We start from the raw sequence: 26,376 nt of genomic DNA, 5'->3' as shown, positions 1-26,376 counted from the left end.
AAGGGCCTCTTTGGGTTCAGGGAACTGTCCCTAAAAACCCAGAGCTTTATGGAGAGCCACTGAATACATTCATGAGTTAATTTCCATTTTTTCATGTCAACAATCCAACTTCAAGATCCCTAATGACAGTCAAGGAAAGTTCCCCTAAAGCAACATTTCGGTCCCTGCAGGGACCTTCTCTGTCGGGTTGAGATGACTTATAATAGCTGAAGGGTGCCAGCCTTTCACCTTTTCCCCATTTCTATCTTGAAAACTATGAAGATACCACAGTCCAATAGCCAATATATAAGCAGAGGAGAAATCAGTATAGAGAAGGAAAAAGAAGCTGGAACAAAGGACACAGAATGATATGGCTCTCCTCCTTGCCTTTGAGGTTCAGTGGACACAATTATAAAGACACAGTTTTGTGACTTCTTCCAACGAGCATCTCTGGAACACAAACAGGATATTAAAGGTAATCTGAGTTGGGAACTACTAGGGCAGAGATTGAGGGAATGGGGATGGAAGAGAACAATCCAGATGGTGCAGTTAGTCTTTAGGGAATGTAGTGACCTTGAGATTACCATATTTTCCCTTAATACTTTTCATGTTGCTCTGACCAAACAGGTAGTGCCCCTGAGAGGGTACCAAGCAGCAGGCTTCCCCGACTTATGATCTCTGTTTTTTAGGCAACACTTTACTGCTGCTGCCCAAGGAAGCGGTGCATTTGTCTTTTATCACCTCACCTCGATCAGCAGAGAGCATGAGCGCGCTTGAGTGGTAATGGCACTGGATTTAGAGTCAATTTCCAGTGTTCAAATCCTGACTCTATCACCTACAAATTGTGTTACCTTGGGCAAATAAAGTTAAGGTTCTCTCAGCTTCAGTTTCCTGTATGGAGAAAAGAGGGCATTGGATTAAATGATTTCCAAGGTTTCTTCCAGATCTAGGTTGAAAATACTAAGAAGTAAAAATTTTTTCACTTGGGTATGATGGCATCTTGGGGTACAAATTATGTAGCGCTTAAGTAAATTAGAGGTCCAGGGTTTCACATTACTTAATTAGCTTGGCATGAATTTAAAATATCAGTCAGATACTGCCTCTTTCATCCATCTCCTCCAACTTCAACCAAGATGATCATTTATTCTTTTGTGCCTGTTCACTCAAGCACTGCTGCAAATCCAAGCTGATCTAGTTCTTTCTCCACTTCCTTGGTTTTTGGAGTAGGGTCTTTTTTTTTTTTTTTTTTTTTTTTTTTTTTTTTTTTTTTGGTATGGGCCCCTGGGCCACACCTTACTTCTAGGAGCTACTGATCCTTAACTCATAGGCATGCAAATCATTTCACGTGCCACCTTTGGTATGTGTGCTACAGGTCATCAGTCTCTGCTCTACAGAGATGGTAAAGATATTTGTATTTCTTGAAGGTCTAAGTCTTTCTTAGTAAACGATATTCTGAACCACTAGATTAACATCACGATCCATTCATTAGATCAGTCATTAAATTTGAGAGCTGAATTAGAGTTGTGTAAAATGGGGCTACTTATAGGTCCTACCCCTACAAGTTCATTTTGAGGATGAAATGACCTTTTAAAGTGCTTTGTCAATATTATAGTGATGTATAAATGCCAGCTAGGAATAGCATTGTTATTATAATTATTATAATTGTTGTTATAGTCACAGGAGTTGAGAGGTATAAAAGAAGTGAAAGATAATTTAGAGACCCCCTCTTTTTTCTTTTTGGTGTCATGTACCTCTTTGGAAATGTAGTAAAGCCCATGGTCCCTTTTTTAGACAAATGCTAATTTTAAAATACCTTTGACACAATAAACATGGCTTTGAAGGAAAGTAATTCTATTGAACTACAGCTATACTAGTTTTTCCATTCAAGCTCATTGAAAGTCTATTCACAGACCTGTTGGCCAATTGATGGGAGTCAGAGTGCTTTACTGGCTAGATTTCAAAGCCTTTACCCCCCTGCCCGTACTCTGTGGCAGTTTTGTCTCTCTTGTTATGCCTCACACATGGTAGGCCACTTCAATTCTCTACTTCTTGGAATTCTTGGTTTCCTTCAAGGCTCAGCTCAAGTACCACATTTTATATGAGGCTTTTCCTGATCCATCCTCCTCATTTCTTTCTATGGCTTCACTCTGCATCAGATGATCCAAGCCTTCTCAAGTTTCTCTGTCACTATCTTTTTCATGATTTCATACAGCTCATTAGTATTACGCTGCATTCATGTACCACAATTGGTTAAACCAACTGACTGGACACCTCCTTTAGTTTTAAGTTCTTTGCCAATGCAAAAAAGAGCTGTTATAAATATCTTTGTACATATGGACTTTATCCTTTGATTGCTTTTTTCTATAAGCCTACAGAATTCTTCTGATCTACCAGCCTAAATAACCCTTTGAAACAGGAAAATTAGGTTAGTCTGGCATGGCATGTTATTGCTGAAACCATATTGGCTCTTTGTGATGCTCACTTCTTTTTTTTAATGTTCACTAGTTATTATCTAGAATTTTGCAAAGAATAGAAGTAAAACTCATTTACTTGTATAGTTTATAGACTCCATTCTCTGCTTTTTTTTAAAAAATTTTGAACATTTGGTCCTCTCTTGTCTGCACAGTCTTTCAGAGATGACTGATACTGGCTCAGAAATTACATTAACCATTTTTAGTAACCTGGGAGGTAGTTCATCTAGATCTAGTGACTTAATAGGAAAATGGAGATCAAATACAAGTTGACTAGCTCCTCCTCTTTCCTTTCCAACCTACCCTTTGAAGCTTTGCTGTCATCTTTTTTTTTTATCATCTTCTTCCCTCAATAAACCTGAAAAATATGTCCCTTCTCTTTTTTCTGTTCTAAAAGGGAAGTTAGATTTGGAAACTAAAGGTCATTGGTAACTTTCAAAAAGAGCATATTTCGTGGAATGATTTGGATAGAAGGCCAGTTTCGAGGTGCAAAGAAGTAAATAAGTAGTAAGGCCTTAGAACCAGGGAATGCTCCACTTTTGTGAAGTCTGGCAGTGAAAAAATAAAAAAAAGACAAGATGGTCCATTGAATAGTGAGCATAGCACAGGAAAAAGTTTTTTACAGTGAGAGGATTGATCATGTTTGTATGCTGAGGAAAAGGAGCCCTTAGAGTTTGATAGATGGTAGGCCCTTCTAAAACTCCACCCCTAGAGCAAGAGTTGCCAAACTTTCTTTAAAGATCCAATGAATAAACTATCATTTATTAACTATAATTCTTGCTTCGGGCTTTGTGTGCCAAGAGGCAAAATCAAATATATTATGGAATTACAAAAAAGAAAACAAATTCCTATACATTTTTATTAGTGAAATTTAAAAAATGATGATGTACTGAAAATAATGATTTTCTACAAGAAGAACGGAGTTCTTTTGGGGCAATACTATTTCATTTAACTAGGTTCAGAGTTAGTGACCCCTATCGCAAAATCTATTGCAAATGTTCAACTGTTGATGCTTACCTGTAATGAGGTTTTATCTATTTCATCTTTAAAATGTGTTTTCACATAGGTCAGTATTTCACTGTTATCAGTCCATGAGGATTAGTTAATGGTTTTAACAGATAAATTTCTATGGATGCTTCTTCAGCTGCTTTAATCAAACACCATTGTCACCATTGGTAAATGGCTTTCCTTGCTTGGCTAACAGGTGGCTAACTTGGAAAATTATTTTGGTTGTAGCCTCATTTTTCATTTTGTATTTTTGTCAGGAGATTCTTGTATGATAGGAGATACTGTCTTAATTTTCTAATTTTTCTGTTCTTGCTTTCCTATAAGTTGAGAATATTTTGATGAAGGCTTAGTCTAGTGACTTCAATATATTTGGAATTCTTTTAGCATAGCTACACTGTCATTATATAATCAACGAGATGCTTTTCAGCCTAATTGGATAACAAAACAATCCACACTCCATTGAGCCTTAAAGTCACAATAATGGGAGTCATGTACATGCGTTGTGTATGTACTGGTAGTTGGCAATACAAAATAAAATAAAATATTGTGGTACTTGAGACGTTGCTCATGATGAGCTTCTAACTGCCTCCTGGTGATTTGTAGTGTGCTGAGAAGCAGTGTGAGGCACTGCTAGTGCCTTCTGAGATCGTGGTCTAAACCATTCAACTTGGCATCGGAGTACCAAAACCGTCCCAGATAATAGGTACATGAATGAGCCTGGCTGTGCTCCAATAAAACTTTATTTGTGCTTCCTGACATTTGAATTTTATATCATTTTCACACGTCATGAAACATTCTTCTGATTTTTCCCCAGTCATTCAAAGTGTAAAAACTCTTCTTAAATAGTATGAGATGATACAAAGCCAGATGGCAGCTCTCAGACCCTGTCCTGGAGTTCTTCTGACCATGCTTTCCTGTTTCCAACCTGTAACTCCAGTCCAGAATATTACCTTTAGGCTCTTTTTTTTTTTATTTCTAGAGAAGTAAGATCCTTCACTGTTTGGCCCTCAGATCCACCTCCTCCTGAATTCTGAGCCAAATTGCTACCTTTGCAACTACTTTTCTGATCAACCCTAGAAATTATATTATCACTGCATTTCCCCAAACCTTAGCTCTCAGTCTTTTCTTTATTTTTGGTTAATTTAGCCCTTTCGCCATTTCTTTTTATTCTCCTGAGAAGGGCTCTACCCTCTGAGGTTTTGACTAATCCCTCCCCAAAACTACAGTTCCTCTTATTCCTTTTCTCCTAGTCTTTGCTCGGATTTCTTGTTGAATTTAGTTTAATTCCGTAGCAAACATTTTGTGTGTGCTTTCACAGATGTTTATGCATATGCATATATTTAACCCTTATTAGTTTGATTCAGATGAAAATGAGGTTTATTTGTAGCCTCTGCCTTCCACTTTTCCCTCTACAACTGTAAAGTCTTCCCCCCATGTACCCTGAGAGTATAAATTAAGTTCCATTATCTTCTTTATCTCTCTTTGTTTCTCTCTGTGTTTATCTCTTTCTCTGTGTCTCTGTCTCTCTTTCTTTCTTACTTTCTCTCCCTCCCTCTCTTTCTACCCTCTCCCTGCTCCCTTCTGCCTCTATCTATTCCTCCCCTCTTCTCCCCCTCTCCCCTCCCTTTTTTTCTCCCCTCCTCCTGCCTCTCCCCTTTCCCTCTCATCTCCCTCCCTCTCACCCCCTTCCTCTTCCCCCCCTTTTCCCCTCTCTCCCTCTCTCTTCCTCCTTCCCTCTTCCTTCCCTCTCTTATTCCCTCTCTCTTTGTAACTCTGTATCTCTCTAAGACAGACAGACAGACAGACACACACACACCCTTGCCCCTCCCTCCCCCCCTTTATTTTTCTTGAGATTTTTTAAAATTAGGGCAGGAGATCTATGTTTTCTTTCGCAACATGACTTTTATGGAAATGTTTTGCTTAACTTCACATGTGGTTTTTTAATGGGGGCTGGGGTGGGGAAAAGGGAGAGAATCTGGATCTTAAAACAGATGTAAAATTGTTTAAAATGTAACTGGGGAAAAATAAAAAAAAATTTAGTAGTAGCTTTTTATTTTTCAAAATCCATGCAAAGATAGTTTTAAATATTCTCCCTTGCAAAATCTTGTTTTTCATATTTTTCTCCCTTCTTCCCTCCCTCTTCTCCTAAAAAGCAAGCAATCCATGCTAAACACGTGCAGTTCTTCTAAACTTATTTCCACATTTCTCATACTGCACAAGAAAAATCAGATTAAAAAAAGGAAAAACATGAGAGGGAAAAAAATGAGCAAGCAAGCAACAACAAAAAGGTGAAAATACCATGTTGTGATCTACATTCAATTCCCACAGCCCTCTCTCTGGGGGCAGATGGCTCTCTCCTTCATAGGACCATTGCAACTGGTCTGAATCACCTCATTGTTGGCAAGAGCCAGGTCCATCAGAATTGATCATCATATAATCTTGCTGTTACTGTGTACAATGATCTCCTGTTCCTGCTCATTTCACTCAGCATCAGTTCATGTAAGTCTCTCCAGGCCTCTCTGAAATCATCCTGCTGATCATTTCTTACAGAACCATAACATTCATGTACCATAACTTATTTACCCATTCTGCAGCTGATGGGCATCCATCCACTCAGTTTCCAGTTCCTTGCCACTACAAAAAGGGCTGCCGCAAACATTTTTGGACATGGAGATCCTTTTCCCTTTTTTATGATCTCTTTGGGATACAGACCCCCTGCTGGATCAAAGGATATGCACAGCTTGACAGCCCTTTTGGCATAGTTCCAAACTGTTCTTCAGTATGGCTGGATCCGTTCACAGCTTCACCAACAATGTATCGGTGTCCCAGTTTCCCCACATCCCCTCCAACATTCGTCATTATCTTTTCCTGTCATCTTAGCCAATCTGAGAGGTGTGTAGTTGAGACAATTAAGACAGAGTTGTCTTGATTTGTAATACTCTGATCAATAGTGAATTAGGGCATTTTTTCATTTAACTAGAAATAGCTTTAATTTCTTTGTCTGAAAATTGTCTGTTCATATCCTTTGACCATCAGATAAAAATATTTTTTAAAAACAATTATTGTGCTTCCTGCTGTCTACCCTTGACATATATTTCTCTTTTATCAAAAAGACAAATGCCTACTTGCTAAAACCTCAAATTATTATGGGAGGCTTATACATAATCTAAATTGTCAGTGTCTTTATCAAGCTTTTAGGTATGACCATAATGAACTGGAATAAATGTGAATTAACATGCTCCTGGATGTGGCAGTAACATTCCTTTTTTCCCTTCTGCCCCTTCTTCTCCCTCTTTCCCTCCCCACCCCCCAACCTTCCTACATTTTGCTGGATTTCATCTCCCTTTTGCCTAGGCTTGCTTTCCTGGTGTGGGCCTATTAATGACAGCTTGAAATGCTACTCGATTTAGATCTTGTCTCCTTCTGAAGGGTTCGCTTACTTTTTACTGTTCCTCTTCCCTTGTTCTCTTTTTTGCTCTCAGGGCTCCATTTGTTCTCTTTCCATTTTCTTTCATTTCTCCTTTATTGTCCATCAGTTTCAATTTCCTATTTTTTCCTATCCTTGATGGAGGTGATGTGGTATATTGTTGTTGTTCCCCCTTCATTCTGGAGGGAGGACTTGTGACATCAGGGAGGTGATGCTATGACATGCGGCCAGGTGGATTTTAATGAGGGAGGACTGGACGAGGTCACCTGCCTCACTTTCTTGTAGAGAGCTTGCTTCAAAGCCCAAAAGATCTTGACTCGGGGCCTGGCTGGGTGACTCATCCTGTGTTCTAGGCAACCCCCTAAGATAATTGCAGAGATGGTACCGATCTTCATTGAGAGAAGGCAGTTGACTCACCTGGAAGTTCTCATCAGTAAAATTGCAGATTTCATCACCTTTTCTAAGTTTTTACCCCCTGTACAAGTACCAGTAAACCAGCCTTGGAGATTTGTGGAAGGATAGTGAAATCAGTGGTTATGGCACTGAGGTCATTTGTCTAATAATTCTCACCTAGGGTGACACAGGAGCCCTTGGAAGTACCTTTATCTTCTTGGACTTCAATTGCTTCAAGTGTGAAATGGAGAAAATTAACTAGATCCCTCAAGTCCCTTCCAGCTTCGTTTTCTGATAATTAGATGGTGTAGTGATGGGAAATGTAGTCTGGCTTGAGATGTAGACTTCTTTCTACTTCTTTCAGAGTCAAATCAGAGTCTATTCGGATCAAAATCATGTAAGTACCTATAGGTGTCTAGGATACTGTCCAGGAAACCAAAAGGAAATGGCTCCATCTCTCCAGGAGCTTATATTTAACCAGTCGCTCTTTAGAACTGGAAACTCTGTCTCCACTGTAAAATTGGCACCTGTAGTGATGCCAGCTGCTGTTGAGTTTGAATGCTTTGTACCTGTTTGCCATCCTAGACCAGATCTTGGGCTTGCTTTTTGAAGAAACTGATGAACCCACAGGACGATGGAATACATGAAGTGTTAGTACATGTTCAAGCCAGAGCCTGGAAAGAGGAACCACTTGTGGTAAAACATATTGTGGTCTGAGAAAAATCTTGTCATCGTTGTTATGACACCTTTCTGAGCTAAATTTAGCAAAATGTGTATTTGTACACGACTCTCCCAGCAATGGACACGCCTGTTTGTGAAAGGTTTAGGATTTCCACATCCAGCGCTTGCTCCTTCTGCTCATAGCATTTGGTTGTCGGCATGAAATACATTTGATGATTCCAGTTGTTTTCTGCCTCTGCTTTTCTTCCATCCCTTGACATGTCATCCTTGTTCTGAGTACCTTCTTGAGGAACTTAGCTATACCTGGTCCTATACTATTTGCTCACTTTGTTTTCAAAGTTCAGCATCTATTTTTTAAATAAATGTGTTCATCTTTAGGAAAAAATAATGATGATTGTGGGAGGGTGTGTGGGAAAACTGGGACACTGATAAATTGTTGGCAAAGTTGTGAAATGATCCAACCATTCTGGAGAGTAATTTGGAACTATGCCCAAAGGGCTATCAAACTGTGCATTCCCTTTGATCCAGCAGTGCCACTAGTGGATCCTAAAGAGATCATAAAAGGATCCACACGTGCACAAGTGTTCGTGGAAGCCCTTTCTGTAGTGTCTAGGAACTGCACACCGAGTGGCTGCCCATCAGTTGGGGAATGGCTGAATAAATTGTGGTATATGAATGTGATGGAATATTATTGCTCTGTAAGAAATGACCAGCAGGAGGATTTCAGAAAAGCCTGGAGAGACTTACAGGAACTGATGCTGAGTGAAATGAGCAGAATCAGGAGAATGTTTTACACAGTGATACCAAGATTTGGTGATGATCAGTGCCTGTGATGGACTTGGCTCTTATCAGCAATGTGTCAGTTCAAGACAAATTGAACAGATTTGGTATGGAAAATGCCATCCACATTCAGAGAGAGAACTGTGAAGACTGAATGTGGATTGAACCATAGTACTTTCATCTTTTTTTGTTCGTTTGTTTGCTTGCTTGCTTGTTTTTAATTTTTCTTGGTTTTCTCTCTCTGGTTTTGATTTTTCTTATATGACATGATCAATATGGAAATATGATTAAAAGGATTGCATATATTTAATTTACATCAGATTGCTTGCTGTTCTGGGAAGTGGAGAGGTGAGGGAGGAAGAAAAATCTGAAACACAAAGTCTTACAAAATTGAATGTTGAAAAATATTTTACATGTATTGAGGAAAAATATAATATTATTGAGAAAAAATGTTCATCTTAGAGATTATTCTAGTTTTTTCCCTAGGTATACAAAAGAATGATTTAGGTTTCAGAAATCCACTCCCCTGTCTTGCACCTTTACAACCCCTCCCTCACCCCAGAAACTCCCAGATTTAGTGTGACTATTGGCAGGGCAACAACAAGTTGAAACATGGCTTAAATCCCTCCTCTTAAATTGTCTTTTTCTTTCTAGGTATATCAAAGACATAAAAATCCAGTAGCAGAAGCATTTAATTATGCCATGATATATCAAAAAAAAAATAATCAAGCATTGACATATTTTCTACATCCATATTTGGAGGCATGTAAATCTGTACCTCCACGGGAGTTATGTTTTCATTTCCCTTCAGTCTTCCTCCTGATACCTGAATAATGGGAAGATACTGTCTCCTTGCACTCATGCAATTCGGAGGGGGGGTGGATAATGTGCAGTGTTGTCTGTTTATCTTTCCTTGGCTTTGTAGTTATCATCATGATCTAAGCAGAACAATAAAATTTAGGATTCAGTGATGACCCAGCAGTGATCTTCTCTTAATTTCCTCTGAGTAAAGCTGCTATTTTGCTTTTCTCATCCACTTATACTTGTAGTTCTTACTTTTCAATCTCTCACTCTCTAGAGCAGAGGTTCTCAAACTATGGGCCCGCGGGCCACATGTGGCCCGCTGAGGACGTTTATGGGGCCCGAAGGGTTATGGCAAAGGGGCTGAGGGGCGGAGATAGTGTGAGTTTTTGTTTTTACTATAGTCCAGCCCTCCCACAGTCTGAGGGACAGTGAACTGGCCCCCTATTTAAAAAGTTTGAGGACCACTGTTCTAGAGACTGTATACCAATCACTGTCCCCACCAACTGAGATTACTATGCTGTGGGCTCATAAATAGCTCAGGCAGAGCAGGAAATACCATTTTCTGAAGAAGTCCCTTACAGAGATATCAGCCAAAATTTGCTAGATATTTTTCAAATCAGTTCATCAGAGCTGAGGTCAGATTTGGTAAAAACACTACAGTAAGGCTGAGAAATAAGATGGTGTGCTATCGAAACAACTCAGATTAGAACAATTTAAAGGAGCAATTGAAACTGGAAAACAAACTCATATAACATTAGAACTTATTACAATAAATTTATCCATTGCAAATTAATCGCTGTGACAAGGAGACCAAAAGAACTTCGAAAATGCTGTAGTCAGCAAATAGTTGACTTACTTGCCAAGAGGAACATGGTGGTTGCCAAAACAATACTGGGTTGGAACATAAACTCATTTGTAAAATATTTCAGAGAAAGATGATGGACTGTGGTGAATAGCATTGCCTTGTAAAGCAGAGAGAAGCTATGCAGGGCAAAACATTCTTCCTTGGCACCTTATTCTGCTCTGCCTCTAGGCCTGAGACTAGCCTGTGGTGTTTTTGTACCTTAGAGCTATATTAAAACATTCCCATAAGACATAAGATACCTCAACCAACACATATTTATCAAGTTCCTATGTACCTCCCAGGCATGAAGGACACAAAGGCAAAAACATTCTCTACCCTTAGAGAGCTCACATTCTTTGAGGAGAAATACACATGAAAAACATTTTATTAAAAAAATTTCTTGTATGTGTGTGTTTTTAACATTCATTTAAAAAATTGAGTTCCATGTTTTTTCCCTCAGCACTTGAGAAAGCAAGCAATATGATAGCAGTCATATATGTGAAATTGTATAAATATATGTCCATGCTATGTTGCAAAAAAGCAAGAAAAATAATGAAAGTGAACCACGTATGCTTCTGTACTTAGAAGTTCTGAACTCAGTTTGAACTCAGAGTTTACCACTTGTGCATCCAGAGGTAGATGGAATTTTTTATCATGAATCTTTTGGAATTGGATTGGATCATTGTATTAATCAGAATAGCTAAGTCTTTCACAGTTGGTGGTCGTTACAATATTGCTGTTACTGTGGACAGCGTTCTCCTCGTTCTACCTACTTCACTTTGCACCAGCTCATGTCTTTGCAAGTTTTTCCTGAAATCATTTCCTTAGTCATTTCTTATAGCACAACCATAGACCACACCTTGCCCAGCCATTTACCAATTGATGCATATCCCTTCAGTTGAAAGTTAAATGCTCATTTGGAACTATGCTCAAAGAATTATCAAACTGTGCATCACCTTGGATCCAGCAGCGTTACTACTGGGCCTGTATCCCAAAGAGATTTTAAAGAAGGGAAAGGGACCCACATGTGCAAGAATGTTTGTGGCAGCCCGCTTTGTGGTGGCCAGAAACTGGAAACTACGTGGATGCCCATCAGTGGGAGAATGGCTGAATAAATGTGGTATATGAATATTATGGAATATTATTGTTCTGTAAGAAATGACCAACAGGATGATTCCTATACTCTCTAGTGTTTTTAATAGGAATGGGTATTGGATTTTGTCAGATGCTTTTTCTGCATCTATTGAAGTGATCATATAGTTTTTATTTATTTATTAATATAGTCAGTTATGCTAATAGTTTTCCTAATATTGAACCAGCCCTGCATTCCTGGTATAAATCCTAATTGGTCATAGTGTGTTATCCTGAAGATGACTTGCTCTAATCTCTTTGCTTATATTTTATTTAAGATTTTTGCATCAATATTCGTTAGGGAGATTGGTCTATAATTTTCTTTCTCTGTTTTCATCCTGAGTGAGGTATAACATCCTTCAGCCCAGAGGAAACCTGCTATCTGTGGCTCTCTACAGGTATCAGTACCATGTCTGTGTCATAAAAGGAATTTGGTAGGACTCCTTCATTCCCTATTTTTTGAAATAGTTTATATAGTATTGGGGTTAATTGTTCTTTGAATGTTTGGTGTAAATCCATCTGGTCCTGGGGATTTTTTCTTAGGGAGTTGATTATAGCTTGTTCTATTTCTTTTTCTAAAATAGGACTATTTAAGCAATTTACTTTCTCCTCTGTTAATCTGGGTAATCTATATGTTTGTAGGTATTCATCCATTTCACTTAGGTTATCAAATTTATTGGCATAAAGTTGGGCAAAGTAACTCCTAATTATTGCTCTAATTTCCTGTTCATTAGTGGAAAGTTCTCCCTTTTAATTTTTAAGACTAACAATTTGATTTTCCTTTTCTTTTTTTCTAATCAAATTTACCAAAGGTTTATCTATTTTGTTGTTTTTTTTTCCATAAAACCAACTCTTAGTTTTATTTATTAAGTCATTTTCTTCTTTCTGTTTTAAAATAATTGACCAGTGCTGTATTAGTTTATTTTTTCATAAAACCAACTTCTAGTTTTATTACTTCAATTTTTAACTTTCAATGGTATTAATTTCTTCATTGATTTTAAGGATTTTTATTTTAGTGTTTAATTGGGGAATATAATTTGTTTTTTATTTTTATTTACATGACTAATTTATTGATTTTACTCTTTCTCTTTTTTTTTTGTTGATATAAGTGTTTAGACATCCAAATTTCCTCAAATATTGCTCTGACTAACTCATGAATTTTGGTACATTGCCTCATTGTTGTTATTATCTTTAAGGAAATCGTTTCTTTGATTTGTTCTTTAAGGTTATGTCATTTAATTTTCAAGTAATTTTTAATCTATTCTTCCAATGCTCTTTATAGTAAATTTTATTGCTATATGTTAATAAAAAAGACAAACTTAACATTTCTGCTTTTCTGCATTTAAGATTTATTCCCTAATACATGGTCAGGTTTTGTGAAGGTGCCACATAGGGCTGAAAACAAGGCGTACTCCTTCATATTCCTTAATTTTCTCCAAAAGTCTATCATATCTAACCTTTCTAAAATTCTAATTATCTCCTTAACTTCTTTTTTTATTTATTTTGTATTTAGATTTATTTAGTTCTGAGAGGGGAAAGTTGAGGTCCTTTTTTAAGCATAGTTTTATGCCTGTTTCTTCCTGTTAACCCATTTAATTTTTCTTCTAAGAATTTGAATATTCTGGTATTTGGTCTATATAGGTTTAATATTGATATTACTTCATTTTCTATGGTACCTTTTAGCAAAATGTAAGTTTCCCCAATTATGTCTTTTAATTAGATCTAGTTCTGCTTTTTAGGAAACTAGGTAGCACAATGGAGAGAGCACTGGGCCTGGAGTCACGAAAACCTGAGTTCAAATTTTGCTCTAGACACTCATCAACTCTGTAACCTTGGAAAAATCATTTAACCCTTTTTGGTTCAATTTTCTCATCTGTAAAAAGGGAATGGCATCCCTGTAAGAAGAGAATGGCAAACTGGTCTGGAAATCTTTGCCCAAAAGTAAACCTCAAAAGGGTTAGAGTTAGAGTTGAAGAGTTGGCTGTGACTGAAATGACTGAACAACAACAAACTTTTGCTTTATCTGAGATCATAATTGGTAAGCCTGCCTTTTTTGTTTCAGCTGAATCATAATAGATTTTGTCCCAGCTTCTTTTTTAACTCTTATGTGTCTTTATGTTTCAATTGTTTCTTGATTTTTTTTAATGAATATTTTATTTTTCCAGTTACATGTAAAATAATTTTTAACATTAAGACTTCATCAGTTCTTTTTCTGGAGATGGATAGCATTTTCATCATAAATCCTCCAGAATTGCCTTGGATCATTATATTGGACAAAGTTTGTAAGTCATTCATAATTGATCATCATGGAGTATTGCTGATACTGTGTATACTGTTTTAGTTCTGATCATTTCACTTTGTATTAGCCCGTGTAAGTCTTTTACAGCCTGCTTGTCGTATCAAGTGTGTTTCTTGTGAACAACAAATGGTTGGGTTCTGGTTTCTCATCCATTCTGTTGTCTACTTCCATTTTATGGGTGAGTTCATCCAATTCATAATTACATTTATGATTACTGTGTATTTATTTCCATATTTTCTTCTATTAACCCTTCTTTCTCTATTTTTTCCCATCTCTCCTCAAAAGTCTGTTTTGCTTTTGACTGCTGCCCCCCTTAATGTGCCCTCCTTCTCATCAGGCTCCTTTCTTTCTCTTATCCCCTTCCCTCCTCCTCTGTTAGTTAAGTAAACTAGATTTCTATACCCAACTGAGTGTGTGTGTGTGTGTGTGTGTGTGTGTGTGTGTGTGTGTGTGTGTGTGTGTGAGAGAGAGAGAGAGAGAGAGAGAGAGAGAGAGAGAGAGAGAGAGAGAGAGAGAGAGAGAGAGAGAGAGAGAGAAAGAGAGACAGACAGACAGGCACCTGCTCCTTGTAGACACAATTGCTTGCTCTTCTTTTTGCCCTAGAACTGGGTGGGACCAGGGCTCCTGCTCCTTTGTGAACACAAGCATTCTTCTCCACCCTGAAAATGTATGCTCCGTGCTCTTGGTGCTAACCCAAGAGTCCTTTGTAATCTCTTTCTGATCAATTGTTCGGTCCCCTTACCTTGTCTGGACCGAGAATTCCCAAGCTGCACTGCTGCTGCCACAGCCATCTCCAAGGTTCATGGCATGCTCTCAGGCCATCCCCTCCTGTCACCTGATGACTTCCTAAATTATCTTGGGCTGAAAAAAATCCCACCCAATTCTCTAGAATTGATTTGACGTGTTATTTTAAAGTTGTTTCGAGGGAAATGTTGGGGAGTTGGAATGCTCTCTCTACTCCACCATCTTGGCTGCATTCTCAAAAGGTATTTTAAAAACAGGAATTTATTCTTTTCACAAAAGAGAGTAGATTGGGCTGGATGGAGAGCTGGCCTCTGCCGGGGAAGACTGGGTTTATGGCTCTGATTCTGACACATGCTGGTCATGTGATTTGGGATACATTATTAACTTTTCATAAGATTAAAAATTGCCAAGAGGCTCCCACCTGCAGTAGAGTTTCCTTACACCAGTGAAATCACCGATCCAGTCCTTATTCCTATTATTTTGGAGAGAGAAGGACAGGTGATAAAGTGGATAGAATGCTGGAGCTGGAAAACCCGAGTTCAAATCCAGCCTTTGACACTTACTACCTATGTGACTCTGGGCATGCCATTTAACCTCTGTGTGTCTTAATTTCCTCACCTGTAAAAGATGCTAATAATGGCAGTTGTGGGAGGCTCAAATGACAAATATTTGTACAGCTCTTAGCACAGTACCCGGCACAATAGTAGATGCTATATAAATGTTAGTTGTTGGCTTTTTTTCCCACAGAAAGAACTCTGAAGAGATAAAACAGATGCTTTATTTTTTTCTGAGAGAAATCAAAAATGGAGAAGGGAAGATAATTTGGAAAGGAGAGAAAAAGGAGAAAGGAGTAAAGAAAAGAAATGGGGAAATGGAAAGAAGAAATAGAATAAAATAGAGAAAGTGAGGAGGGGAAGAGGGAGAAAATTGGAGAGGAAAGAATAAAAGGACAAACTGGTAGAAGAGGAGAGAGAATAAAGGCTACAAGTGTTGCCACTGGGCTTGGGACCCTCTCTTTGCTGTCCTCTTCACATATTCACCTTGCAGTCCTTAGTGCCCCCAACCTTGGCAGCAGCTGATCACCATCAGACGCCCCTAACAGGATTGTATTTGACAAAACGGGGGGGGGGTCAGGACAGGTAGGTGAAGAATGATGTTTAAAAAAAAGACACAGGAATTCAAGAAGGACTACAACTGAGACCTTCCCCCATTTTTGTTTTTGCTGTTCTGCTTTCTACAGAAGCATAACAGGACACAAACTAAATTAAGTAGTGTTACCTAGGTCAATCGGGAAGCATTTATATGTCAGACCAAGCCTTAAGAATACCAAGAAAGCCAAAAGACAGCCCCCTGCTCTGAGGCAGCTCAGAGTCTAATGGGAGAGGTGGCATGTAAGCAACTAAGTACAGAGTGGATATAGACTGGATAAATTGGAGATAACCAATAGAGGGAAGGCATCAGCATTAAGGGGGAAGGAAACCGGGGAAGCCGGAAGGCTGGGATGGAGAGGGAGAGTATTCCACACATGAAGGACAACCAGTGAAGATGTCATCAGTTGACAGATGGAGTGTCATGGTCAAGGAACAGTAAGGAGGCCAGTGTCCCTGGCTTGCACATTACCTGGTGGGGATGGTGTAAAGTGTAAGAAAACTGGAAAGGCAGGGTCTAATCCAGTTCACTGATGGTTTTCAAATTGAAAAAAGGAAAACAAATTGGCAGGTTTTGCACATTCATAAGTCTCATCACATCATCCTAGGAGGTGAAAGGTACACTTAAGAGATGTATAGCTTCTAAAAGAAATTTGTACGAGTCCCATGTCACAGCTCAAAAAGCAATCAACTATGTGGAAATTCTACCCGGTAACTTTAACAGCATGTGAATTTGCCTGCCTTCCATGATGAAGGCAACCCAATCTCAGTGGAAGTGAGAAACCCCAACCAAGGGCCTCAACTTTGTGTTGCAAGAACACAGGGAGGAGAGAACTAGTTCCTTTTTATTTGTTTGAAACAGAGTAGCTCTTGCAGGACATTGGAAAGTTGGTACTCTTGCCTGTTTTGCATGATTTCTCATGTGGTTACCTGTTTCTTCGTAAAGTGCCCTTTTGGTACATTTTTGATCAAAGACCTTAAAAACAGGAGCATGTTAGTTAACTGACCAAAAAAGTAGTTATTTCAAGATTCTGGCTGAATTCTCAAATAACTACTAGTGTGACAGTCCTGAAAGTTGACCTAGACATTTTTGCCACCAATATATGGGGCAAATGGCCCTTACCTGTCTTATGTGGGTATAGTGGATGGTCAACAAGACATATTAGCCATTAGGGGTCAACCAGTGATGGATGGAAAAGAAAGATGATCTATATCACTCACTCTGACCCTTAATCATGCTAAGTGTATATACTAATTTAGTAGGAGTCTGATTCTACCAGCTCCCAAAGAAAATTCATGTCATTAAAGTCAGAAGTACCACGGCATAGTGGGTAAAGAGCTGGCCTCAGAGTTGGGAAGAAAAAGTCTCACTTCTGATTTATATTACATTTGTGATTCTGGACAAATCTCAACCTCTCAGGCGTTCCAGGAAACTCTTAACGAGTAATAAGTAGCCGAGAAGACACCGGGTACATACTAGAGGAAAAGCTCCCTAATGCTGAGAAATCAGACTGATCAAAACCAACACCCAATAGTCACATGCTTCTTAGTACCGTGTCCTTTCTTTATGTGTCTTGTCTTCCCAGCCAGATGAGAAGCTTCTAGATGGCACAGACTGCATTTTCTATTTCTTTTGCGTGCCTTCTCTGCAGATAGGGGCAGCTTGACACAATGAGGAATGAGCTAGCCTTGAAGTCAGGAAGCCTTGGGGTCACAGCTACTTCTGATCCATCCTTTTTCTGTGACATTGGGAAAGTCATGTTGTGTCACCAGGGCTCTGGGAAAATCTCTAGGATTCTAAATGTTAAGACCAATTGCTGATCTCCATCATTAGAGGGAATTTCCTTGTAATTAAATCATGGGTGTGGTTGAAACACTTATCACAGTGCACATCCTCTCATTAAAACTTAAAGAATGAATTAAATGAATGATGAAACGTGAATGAATGGTGGAAAACAAATAAAATCCTACTAAGCCTGGCCCCATCCCTCCACCAAAAGTTATAAAGAATTTAATTTACCAGGTCACTTAGAACAGATAAAATCTGAAAAGTGAATTTACATTTTTAATTTGTGAATTGTTTTGATTTTGCTAACAGGCATTGAAAATACCCAATGTGAGGAATTCAGAAAAACACAGGAAAACTTGTATACTTTTATAAGTGTAAAATATGACCATGATAATGTAAATAAAAACCATGGCCAAAAAGCAGTTTTACGCTGTGGAGCTCCAGTCTCATTGACCAGCTTCTTCTCATCTCTTGTAGTATGATTTCTGTCTCCATCACTTGACTAAAACTGATTTCTTTGAGGTTACGAGTGACATTGTAATGGCCAAATCAGGTGCCCCTTTTTCAGTTCTCATCCTTCTTGACCCCTTCGTAGATTTGGAGACAGTTCTCTACTTTCCCACTGAAGTCACATATAACTTTTCTGTTTCTATTTATTAATCAGATGGGAATCATTTCTTCCCTGCCTTAGCTGGTTGTAAGGCTCAGATGAGATAATAGTCTTTTTAAAGTTCAGAAGTCCTAGGAGACAGAAGGTGGTATTTGATGTTCTGTCTCTACCTTTACCATCTGCAATGCAAATATCATTCAAATTTTGTTACTGAGGGGATTGTATTGCATGATTTGGTATAGCCAGCTCAAGAAAATACTGTGGTTCTGGACCATCTGCCATATTAGGGGAACTAGCAATGGATGGATGTGCTATTTTTAGACTGGATTCTTAAACCTTTATTTTTTTTTAATTTAAAAAATTTTATGGCACCTTTAATCATTTCCCAATATCCTTACTCCTGTCTCAGCCATTTAACCCTCCCTGGTAAGGAAGAAAAACATTTAAGCTTAAGCAACTAATAACTACCCATGACTGACAACTCTCTGATCTTGTGTCCCTTGTCTCAGCTGAGGATAGAATAGTATTATATCATCTGATATTTAGGAGTGTCAACTCTAAGTAAAAATTGTAAAATCAGTCATTGCATTGATCAGAATTATGTCTGTAGTAATTGTGTAGAATATTCTCGTGCCATTTTTTTCTCACTCTGCTTCAGTCAATGCAATGTTTCCTCAGCTTTTTAGAGTCTTCACATTAGTTTATTTTTACAGGAACATGGTGTTGGTGCAGCTAGATGGTGTAGTGGATAGAGCACTAGCCCTGGAATCAGGAAGATCTGAGTTCAAATCCAGAGTTCAATATTTATTACTTACTAGCAGTGTGACCCTGGGCGAGTCACTTAACTCCAATGGACTTGCAAAAAAAAAAAAAACCAAAACATATGGTTTTTACATACCATTATTTATCCAACAGTTACTCAGTAGTGGGCATCCACCTTGTTGCTACCGTTAAAAAATGCTACAAATATTTTAGCATCTGAGACCTTTTGTTTTCTTTTTTAATTGCTTCAGGTCCATTTCCAGTATTTATGTAGTTGGATTAAAGGTGGGGGCTGGACAGTTAAGTACTGTTCCTTGAATAATTTCAAATTATTTTTCACAATAGTTCAACCAGTTTACAGCTCTACTGAGAGAATGACCATCTTCCCAAAGTTCCTCCAACAGTATTTCTATCTTTTATGATCTTTGCCACTTTTGTTTATGAGCTCTTTTTGTTTGGATTTCTTATGTTATTAATGATTTTGAGCGTTGTTATTTGTGTTGCTTTTCTTATGGATTTCATGAGGTAGCATAGCCGATCCAGTATGCTGCACATACTAGGCTGTAACTAGCCAGTAAGCAAGTGCTAAGCCATATGTATTTTCCTGTGAAGGAATGAACTGGTTTTACTCCTTTGTATATCAAAAACATAAAGCAATACCTGGTCAGTAATTTGTAGAAAATATTGATAATGCAATATTTCCAATGTTCAGCTTGTAAGCAAGCTGAAATAATATTTATAAACAAAAGGCTTAAAATTCAAATACTATGACCTTGTTGGTAAGCCTCTTCAGTTTATTTATTAACTACTGAGTCAACTAGAACTAATCAAGTGAGACAATTGTGGTCACGGTTGCCAAAGTTGCTGTTATTGTTACTGCTCTTAGTTTCTGTTTCAATTTTTAGAGGGATATCCCAAGTGTTGCCTCACTCGAGTAAGGCCTTACGTTCAAGCCCAAGTCTGGTCTCATAAACTCTGCCCTAACCAGTTAATAACTATATTGAGTTAGGAAGAACAATGCATAAAAATCATCCTTTGTTTTCTCCGGGGTCCATTACTGCAAGCACTATAATCAGTTGAGGTTGAGGTAACTGGTTTTCATTTTACAGTTGGTTCAAAAGCTTCAATAAACCTTGGTGATTTCCAAGAGAAATGATGATGATAATAATAATAATAGTTTCCATTTATTTAGTTTTAGGATTTACAAAGCACTTTCCATACATTCTTTCATTTATCCCTGGAACAGCCCTGGGAGATAAGGTTAGGTTTTGTTTTGTTTTGTTTTTTACCATCCTCATTTTGTGAATGATGAAAGCAGGGCTTTGAGAGGTGTAGTGACTTCCTTTAACTATCCAATGCAAGCCGTGGGACTTGAACCCAGAGCTTCTCTCTTCCATGTTGAATGTTTTCTCTACATACACAGGTCAGCTTGAGAAAGAGAGTTGGGACCAGATCAATAAGGTTGGACCTTTGAATATCCTGCTAAGGAAGTTGGACTTTATCTAAACTTAGGCCAGGGGGTCTTTACCTTTTATGTAGTAGCCAAATGTGGTGGTACTTACCTGTGCTTTGTGCTTCCAGGGAGGCTGGGGCTGGGGCTGGTGGATCACTTGCATTTGGAAGTTGTGAGCTAAAGTAGAGCTGGGGCCAACCGGATGTCTTCATTGAGCGAAACTCCAATGTGAAGAGGGGCAAAGTGGCCCAAGGTGAAAAAGCGGAACTGCTTAGGGGCTCCATGCTGATCAGTGTGGGGACCAGGCCGGCAATATAAGGTGTCCTAATCTCCATAAAAAATCTTGTGTCATAGACTTCTTTGGCAGAATGGTAAATAACGCTTATGGACCCGTTGTCAGAACAATGGTTTTTAAGTGCATAAAATAAATTACATAGGATTACAAAGGAAACTGAATGTATCAACATATAAATCTAATGAATGTAAAATATTAAAAATTCCATGTTCATGGACCTTTGGATCCCTTAGGGGGTCTGTAGGTCTCAGATTTAAGGACCCCTACTCTAGGCAATGGGAAATTATTTTGGGGTATTATGTAATTGTGATAGAAAGAGGTACTAGAAATAGATGCAAAAGAGAATAAAGGTGTATTTCTATAGCTCTATATTCTCATCAGCAATGCCAGTGGCACCACCATATCAGGACTCTCCTCAATACGATAAGCTGTTACGTAAGAAAGAGGAAATGGCCCTCACCAGATTCACAGAGGCGACTTGATTTGAAAGGCACTTAGGTGTAATGTACTCATACTTCTGTTTGTGCTGTTGGCAAACTGAATGCTTGGGGTTTTTTTCTGATTTCTTTTGTAGGAATGTTTGAAATGCCTCTTTCCTTGTAAATCCACCCTTTTCCATGGATTGCTGGACTTAGAATCAGGTACATATAGAACTTGAAAAAAACTCGGAAAACTAGGTCATTCCCTTTCCAATGTGGAAATGCCCTCTATAAAGAAAGGCAATGGGAGGAATTGGGTACTGCGCCTTCCAGCTCCCTAAACAGAGGGAAGAGGAGCCTGAGGGAGCTGGTGGTCTCAGTTGACTTAGGTTTGACTTAGCCTGCTGGTGAAGAATTTGGACGTGATGAGCTTGTCCAGCCAAGGGCAGCATCTTGTTCCGTAGAGGTGAAAGCCGGAAGAGCGGCAGATAAAGAAATGGAGCGAATCTTCATTTAGCTAGCCTGATTGGATCCTTGTCACATATAACAGCTCCAGGTATGGTCTGAATGCTGACAGATTTGTAGTTTGCTTTCCCTCAGGCAGTTACATCTACCTTTTGTCATGTAGCTGGACAGGATGGAGGGATGCACTCTGAGCTAATGCTGTCTAAGGAGAGACTACTGGATCAGGATGACAGAAAAGGAGAATAACAAATGCTGGACGACATGGCGGAAAACAGGGACACTGATACACACTGTTGGTTGAATTGGGAACTAATTCGACCACTTTGCAAACGAATATGGAACTATTCCTCAAAAGCTATTAAACTGTGCTTAGCCTTTAATTCTGCAATATCACCATTAGACCTTTACCCCAAAGAGATTAAAGAGAGAGGAAAAAGGCCCGTATATACAAAAATAGTTACAACAGCTCTTTCTGTGTTGGCAAAAAAGTGGAAACTGAGAGCAGAGCCATGTAATAGTAATGTGCTGTAAGAAATAATGAAGCGCTAGTTTGAGAATAACTGGAGAGATGGGTAGGAAATGTTGTAAAGTGAGCAGAAGTAAGAGAACAATTTAGACAATGATGGCAACATCATAAAGATAATCAACTCCAAAAGACAGTAATAACTCCGATCAACACAGTGACCCACTCCAGTTTCAAAGGGCTCATGATGTGGGGGGAGAGAGAGAGGGAAAGAGGGAGGGAAGGAGAGAAGGAGGGGGAGGGGGAAAGACTGATAGACTCAGAGGGTAAACTGAAGCTTTTTTCTCTAGAACATGGTTAATGCTGAAATTTGTTTTGCATGACTTTATATTTGTAATAGATGATGTATTTCCTGCCTTCACAGTGGGGAGGGAGGAATGGAAGAGGGAGAAAAGCTGGAACTGAAAGTAAAAGAAAATGGAAATTTAAAACATAGAAAAAGAAATATAAACTGCAGAGGCAGTGTGGTTTAGTCAATAGAAAGTCGATGTAAGAGTTGGAAAAATTCGGGCTCAAGTTCCATCTCAGACACATACTAGCTATGACCCCAGGCAAGTCATGAAATCTCTCCTTTAAGACTTTGCCCGAAAGGGAAGGTGCTTTTTTCCCAGGTCGAGTTTCATGCCCTAATGAAATCTCAGGGCTTGTCTAAAATCCAAACTGGGTCTGTGCAGCTTTTCTGACTTAGCTCTAGTAGAGCGCCTCAGGGATCTCTTGGGTTCTGTAGTAATTGCTTAGATTAAGAGAGAGGGACAGACTTAGAAAGTTTGCAGATAATATGAAACTGGGAGTGGAGGGATAAGCAATTTGTGGAATGATAGGCTCCAAAAAAGAACATGAAAAGCTACAACAGTGGGACAAGGAGATAGTTTAATAGGGGAAAATGTCAAGTACCACATGGGGGTTCAGAAACGAGTTTCATGAGTATGTATTAAGGGAGGCACGGCTAGGCGGCAATTCAAAATATAAAAAATAAAAGATCTGGAGCTTCCAGAGTATTGATGCTCGATGTGATTCCAACAGTATGATATAGTTGGGGGTTCTGAGGGAGAGGGAATTATGAAATGAACTCCTAACCTTCCTTGGGAGCCTTATTGTCGAGTGAGAGACTTGTACTCTGCCATGGTCAGAGTGCATCTAGAATACTGTGTTGGGTTTGGGGAACAACATCTTACGGAGAATGTTTGACAAGCTGGAGTGCGCCCCCGTAGGAGCTCAGTCAGGAGGGTAAGTGGATCGGAGGATTGATGGAAAAGCAGCTGCTTGTGTTAGAGAGGATCATAGCTTTCTTTAAGGGCTATTCTATAGAAAAGGGATTAAATTTGCTGTTTAAAGTGCTTTGGAACCTGGTCCTTACATATGTTTCCAGTCTTTTTATGCCTTACTAGCCTGGGCCACTTACTCTTCCTTAAACACCAAAGACAACTTCTCTCTGTCTCTCTTTAGGTGTATGTGTCTCTTGTCTGTTTCTCTGTTTCTGTCTCTGTGTTTATATGTGTCTCTGTCTGTCTCTATCTTTGCTGCTGTTTCTGTCTCTCTGCCTCTGTAAGTGTCTCTGTTTCTATCTCTTTGCTTCTGTTTTTCTTTGTCTTTGTCTCTGTGTGTATTTGTGTCTCTGTCTCTCTATCTGTATCTCTTTGCTTCCCTTTCTCTATTTCTCTGTGTGTATGTTTGTCTCTGTATCTTTTTGCTATTCTGTGTGTCTGTCTCTTTGCCTCTGTCTCTCTGTTTATATCTCTTTGCTTCCCTGTTTCTTTGTCTCTGTCGGTCTCTCTTTCTGAATGTCTCTGTCTCTGTGTTTATATCTCTTTGCTTCCCTGTTTTTCTTTGTCTCTGTCTCTCTTTCTGTATATGTCTATTTCTGTGTCTTTGTCTCTATGTATGTTTCTATTTCTGTGTCTCTCTGTGTGTTTATCTCTTTGATTCCCTGTTTCTCTTTGTCTCTGTGTTTATATCTCTTTGCTTCCCAGTTTGTCTCTGTGTGTCTCTCTGCCTCTGTATCTATTTCTGTCTCTCTGTCTCTGTTTATAGCTCTTTGCTTCCCTGTTTTTCTTTGTCTCTGTCTCTCTGCCTCTGTGTCTATTTCTGCATCTCTTTGTCTCTGTGTCTGTCTCTCTTTTTGTATGTGTCTATTTCTGTGTCTCTCTATCTCTGTGTTTATATCTCTTTGCTTCCCTGTTTCTCTTTGTCTGTCTCTGTGTGTCTCTCTGCCTCTATTTCTGTGTCTCTCTCTGTCTGTTTATAGCTCTTTGCTTCCCTGTTTGTCTCTCTGCCTGTGTCTATTTCTGCGTCTCTCTGTCTCTGTTTATATCTCTTTGCTTCCCTGTTTCTCTCTGTCTCTTTCTGTATTTGTCTATTTCTGTCTGTCTCTGTGTTTATATCTCTTTGCTTCCCTGTTTTTTTTTTTGTCTCTCTTTCTGTATGTGTATTTCTGCGTCTCTGTCTCTTTGTTAATATCTCTTTGCCTCTGTGTGTCTGCTTGTTTCTCTTTCTGTATGTCTATTTCTGTGTCTCTGTCTCTGTGTTTATATCTCTTTGCTTCCCTGTTTCTCTTTGTCTCTGTGTGTCTGTCTGTTTCTCTTTCTGTATATGTCTATTTCTGTGTCTCTGTCTCTGTGTTTATATCTCTTTGCTTCCCTGTTTCTCTTTGTCTCTGTGTGTCTGTCTCTCTGCCTCTGTCTTTTCTGTACGTCTATTTGCTTCCCTTTCTCTGTGTGAATGTATCTCTGTGTTTGTCTCTGTATCTTTTTGCTGCTCTGTGTCTGTCTCTTTGCTTCCCTGTGTAGGTATGTGGGTGTCTTTTTCTCTCTGCCTCTCTCTCTCTCTGTATATGCGTGTCTATTTTTTTCTCTTTGTCTCTCTGTGTGTGTATGTGCATGTCTGTCATGCACATGTCACTCTATCTCTTTGATTCTGTTTCTCTCTTTGTCTCTGTGTGTGTGTGTGCGCGCGCCTATGTTTCTGTCACTCTCTGCTCCTGTCTCCCTGTCTCTCTCTCCCTCTGTATTTTTTGATTCTCTTTTTCTGTGTCTCTGATATTCTCTGTCTGTCATTCCTTCCAGGTCTTTGCAAATTGGTCTGCAGTATTCAGAGCCAGGAGCTCCCCTCAGGACCTTTGTTAATGGCTTGTCAGGAATCTCTGAATCTCTTTTATTTATTCTCTTTGTGGCTCATTCTCTCTGGTTTTTTTTTTTTTTCTGTTTCTTTTTCTCTTTCTCTCTCTGTCTCTGGTTTTGTCTCTCTCCCTCTGATGTTCTCTGTCTGTCTCTCATATTCGCTCTCTTTTAATTCGGTTTTTCTCTGTCCCTGTTTCTTGTTCTCTTTCTCCCTGTGTCTGTCTCTCTCCTATTTTCTCTGTCTCTGGGGACAGATGCTGATTCTCTGGGTGTGAAAGGGCCCTGTTCTTTCCATTAGTGCCCAGAGCAACTCGAGGAACCCAAAGCCTCTTCTTTTCTCCACCCCTCCTGTAGCTGTCTAAGTGTGCCTCCTGGCTAAGAACACAAATAGCTACCCATCTGAAAGCATTTTCTTTCTTAAATTTGTTTTCAGAAAATCCTCATAACTCACTCCTCAAGGACCATGGAGACAGTGGGAGATGCACAGTAAGATTTTCCTTCCTTTCAAGTACAAACGTTTTGGCCTTTTATTATATCCCATTGTACAACTTTACATGGTACCATTACAATTCGGAGTCATACGTGAGCAAACGTAATTCATTTGTTTGAGTTCTGCTTTTCTAGTACACAGGTTTAACTAAAAAAATACAAAACAAGCCCAGCATCGCGTTATCCAGGCACTTCCACATGTCTTCTATATTGCAAAGAAGTGAGCACCCCGTTTGATGGCATTGGCGGTAAGAAATACTCCTTGGGTAGCAAACCTTTCCTCCAACATGCGCACAGTTCCAAAAATGCCCGGGAAAGGGCAGTCTGGCTTCATGTTGTCACTCCTCATACCTCTGCCGCGTATCTTGGGGAGCCGTACCCTCCGTCCCCCGCTGTCCCACTGATCGCACAGAATACATGTAAGGTGTTGTTCATCCAGGGAGAATGCATAGGGTCTTCTTGAAACATCTACAATGCAAGAAATCCATGTTAGGCAGGCTGTGAGGGAGCCATTGTGGAAACAATGCAAACTAGCGGGCAGTTTCAAGTCATCACCAACAGTCAGGTATAATGACAAAGGTAACATTACCCACACGAGTCCTCAGAGCTGGGGTGCAAAGGCAGCGTAGTAAAAAAGTAAAAAAAAAAAACATGGGTTATTCATTAAGAAAATCACTGGTTTGATTTTAAGTTGAATAGAAAGTTTTCATAGCAGACAGGGATATCAGAGGCTCTTGGATATTTGT

At 39.1% G+C, this 26,376-nt stretch overlaps 1 protein-coding gene and 1 long non-coding RNA gene across 8 annotated transcripts in view; one reads left to right on the top strand and one right to left on the bottom strand.

Annotated features, from left to right (window-relative positions):
* LOC141548491 (uncharacterized) overlaps positions 1–26,376 on the top strand; it is a 45,220-nt gene that overhangs the window by 6,998 nt on the left and 11,846 nt on the right. The gene's annotated exons all lie outside the window — the stretch shown is intronic.
* The window catches only part of DOCK11 (dedicator of cytokinesis 11), a 199,325-nt gene continuing 198,592 nt past the window's right edge, over positions 25,644–26,376 (bottom strand). For 6 of the 7 annotated variants that reach the window (XM_074277427.1, XM_074277422.1, XM_074277424.1 and 3 more), the window contains one exon: positions 25,644–26,098. In XM_074277427.1, coding sequence (XP_074133528.1) covers positions 25,976–26,098 — 123 coding nt within the window. In that variant the 3' untranslated portion in view covers positions 25,644–25,975. Of the gene's footprint in view, positions 26,099–26,219; positions 26,238–26,376 lie in introns of all 7 variants that reach the window. The other variant, XM_074277428.1, reaches the window with a different exon arrangement.

The sequence above is a fragment of the Sminthopsis crassicaudata genome, chromosome X, assembly GCF_048593235.1.
Source record: "Sminthopsis crassicaudata isolate SCR6 chromosome X, ASM4859323v1, whole genome shotgun sequence".
Lineage (NCBI taxonomy): Eukaryota > Metazoa > Chordata > Mammalia > Dasyuromorphia > Dasyuridae > Sminthopsis > Sminthopsis crassicaudata.
Note: the sequence above shows the minus strand (reverse complement) of the source record. Positions and strands in the feature narration are given on the sequence as shown.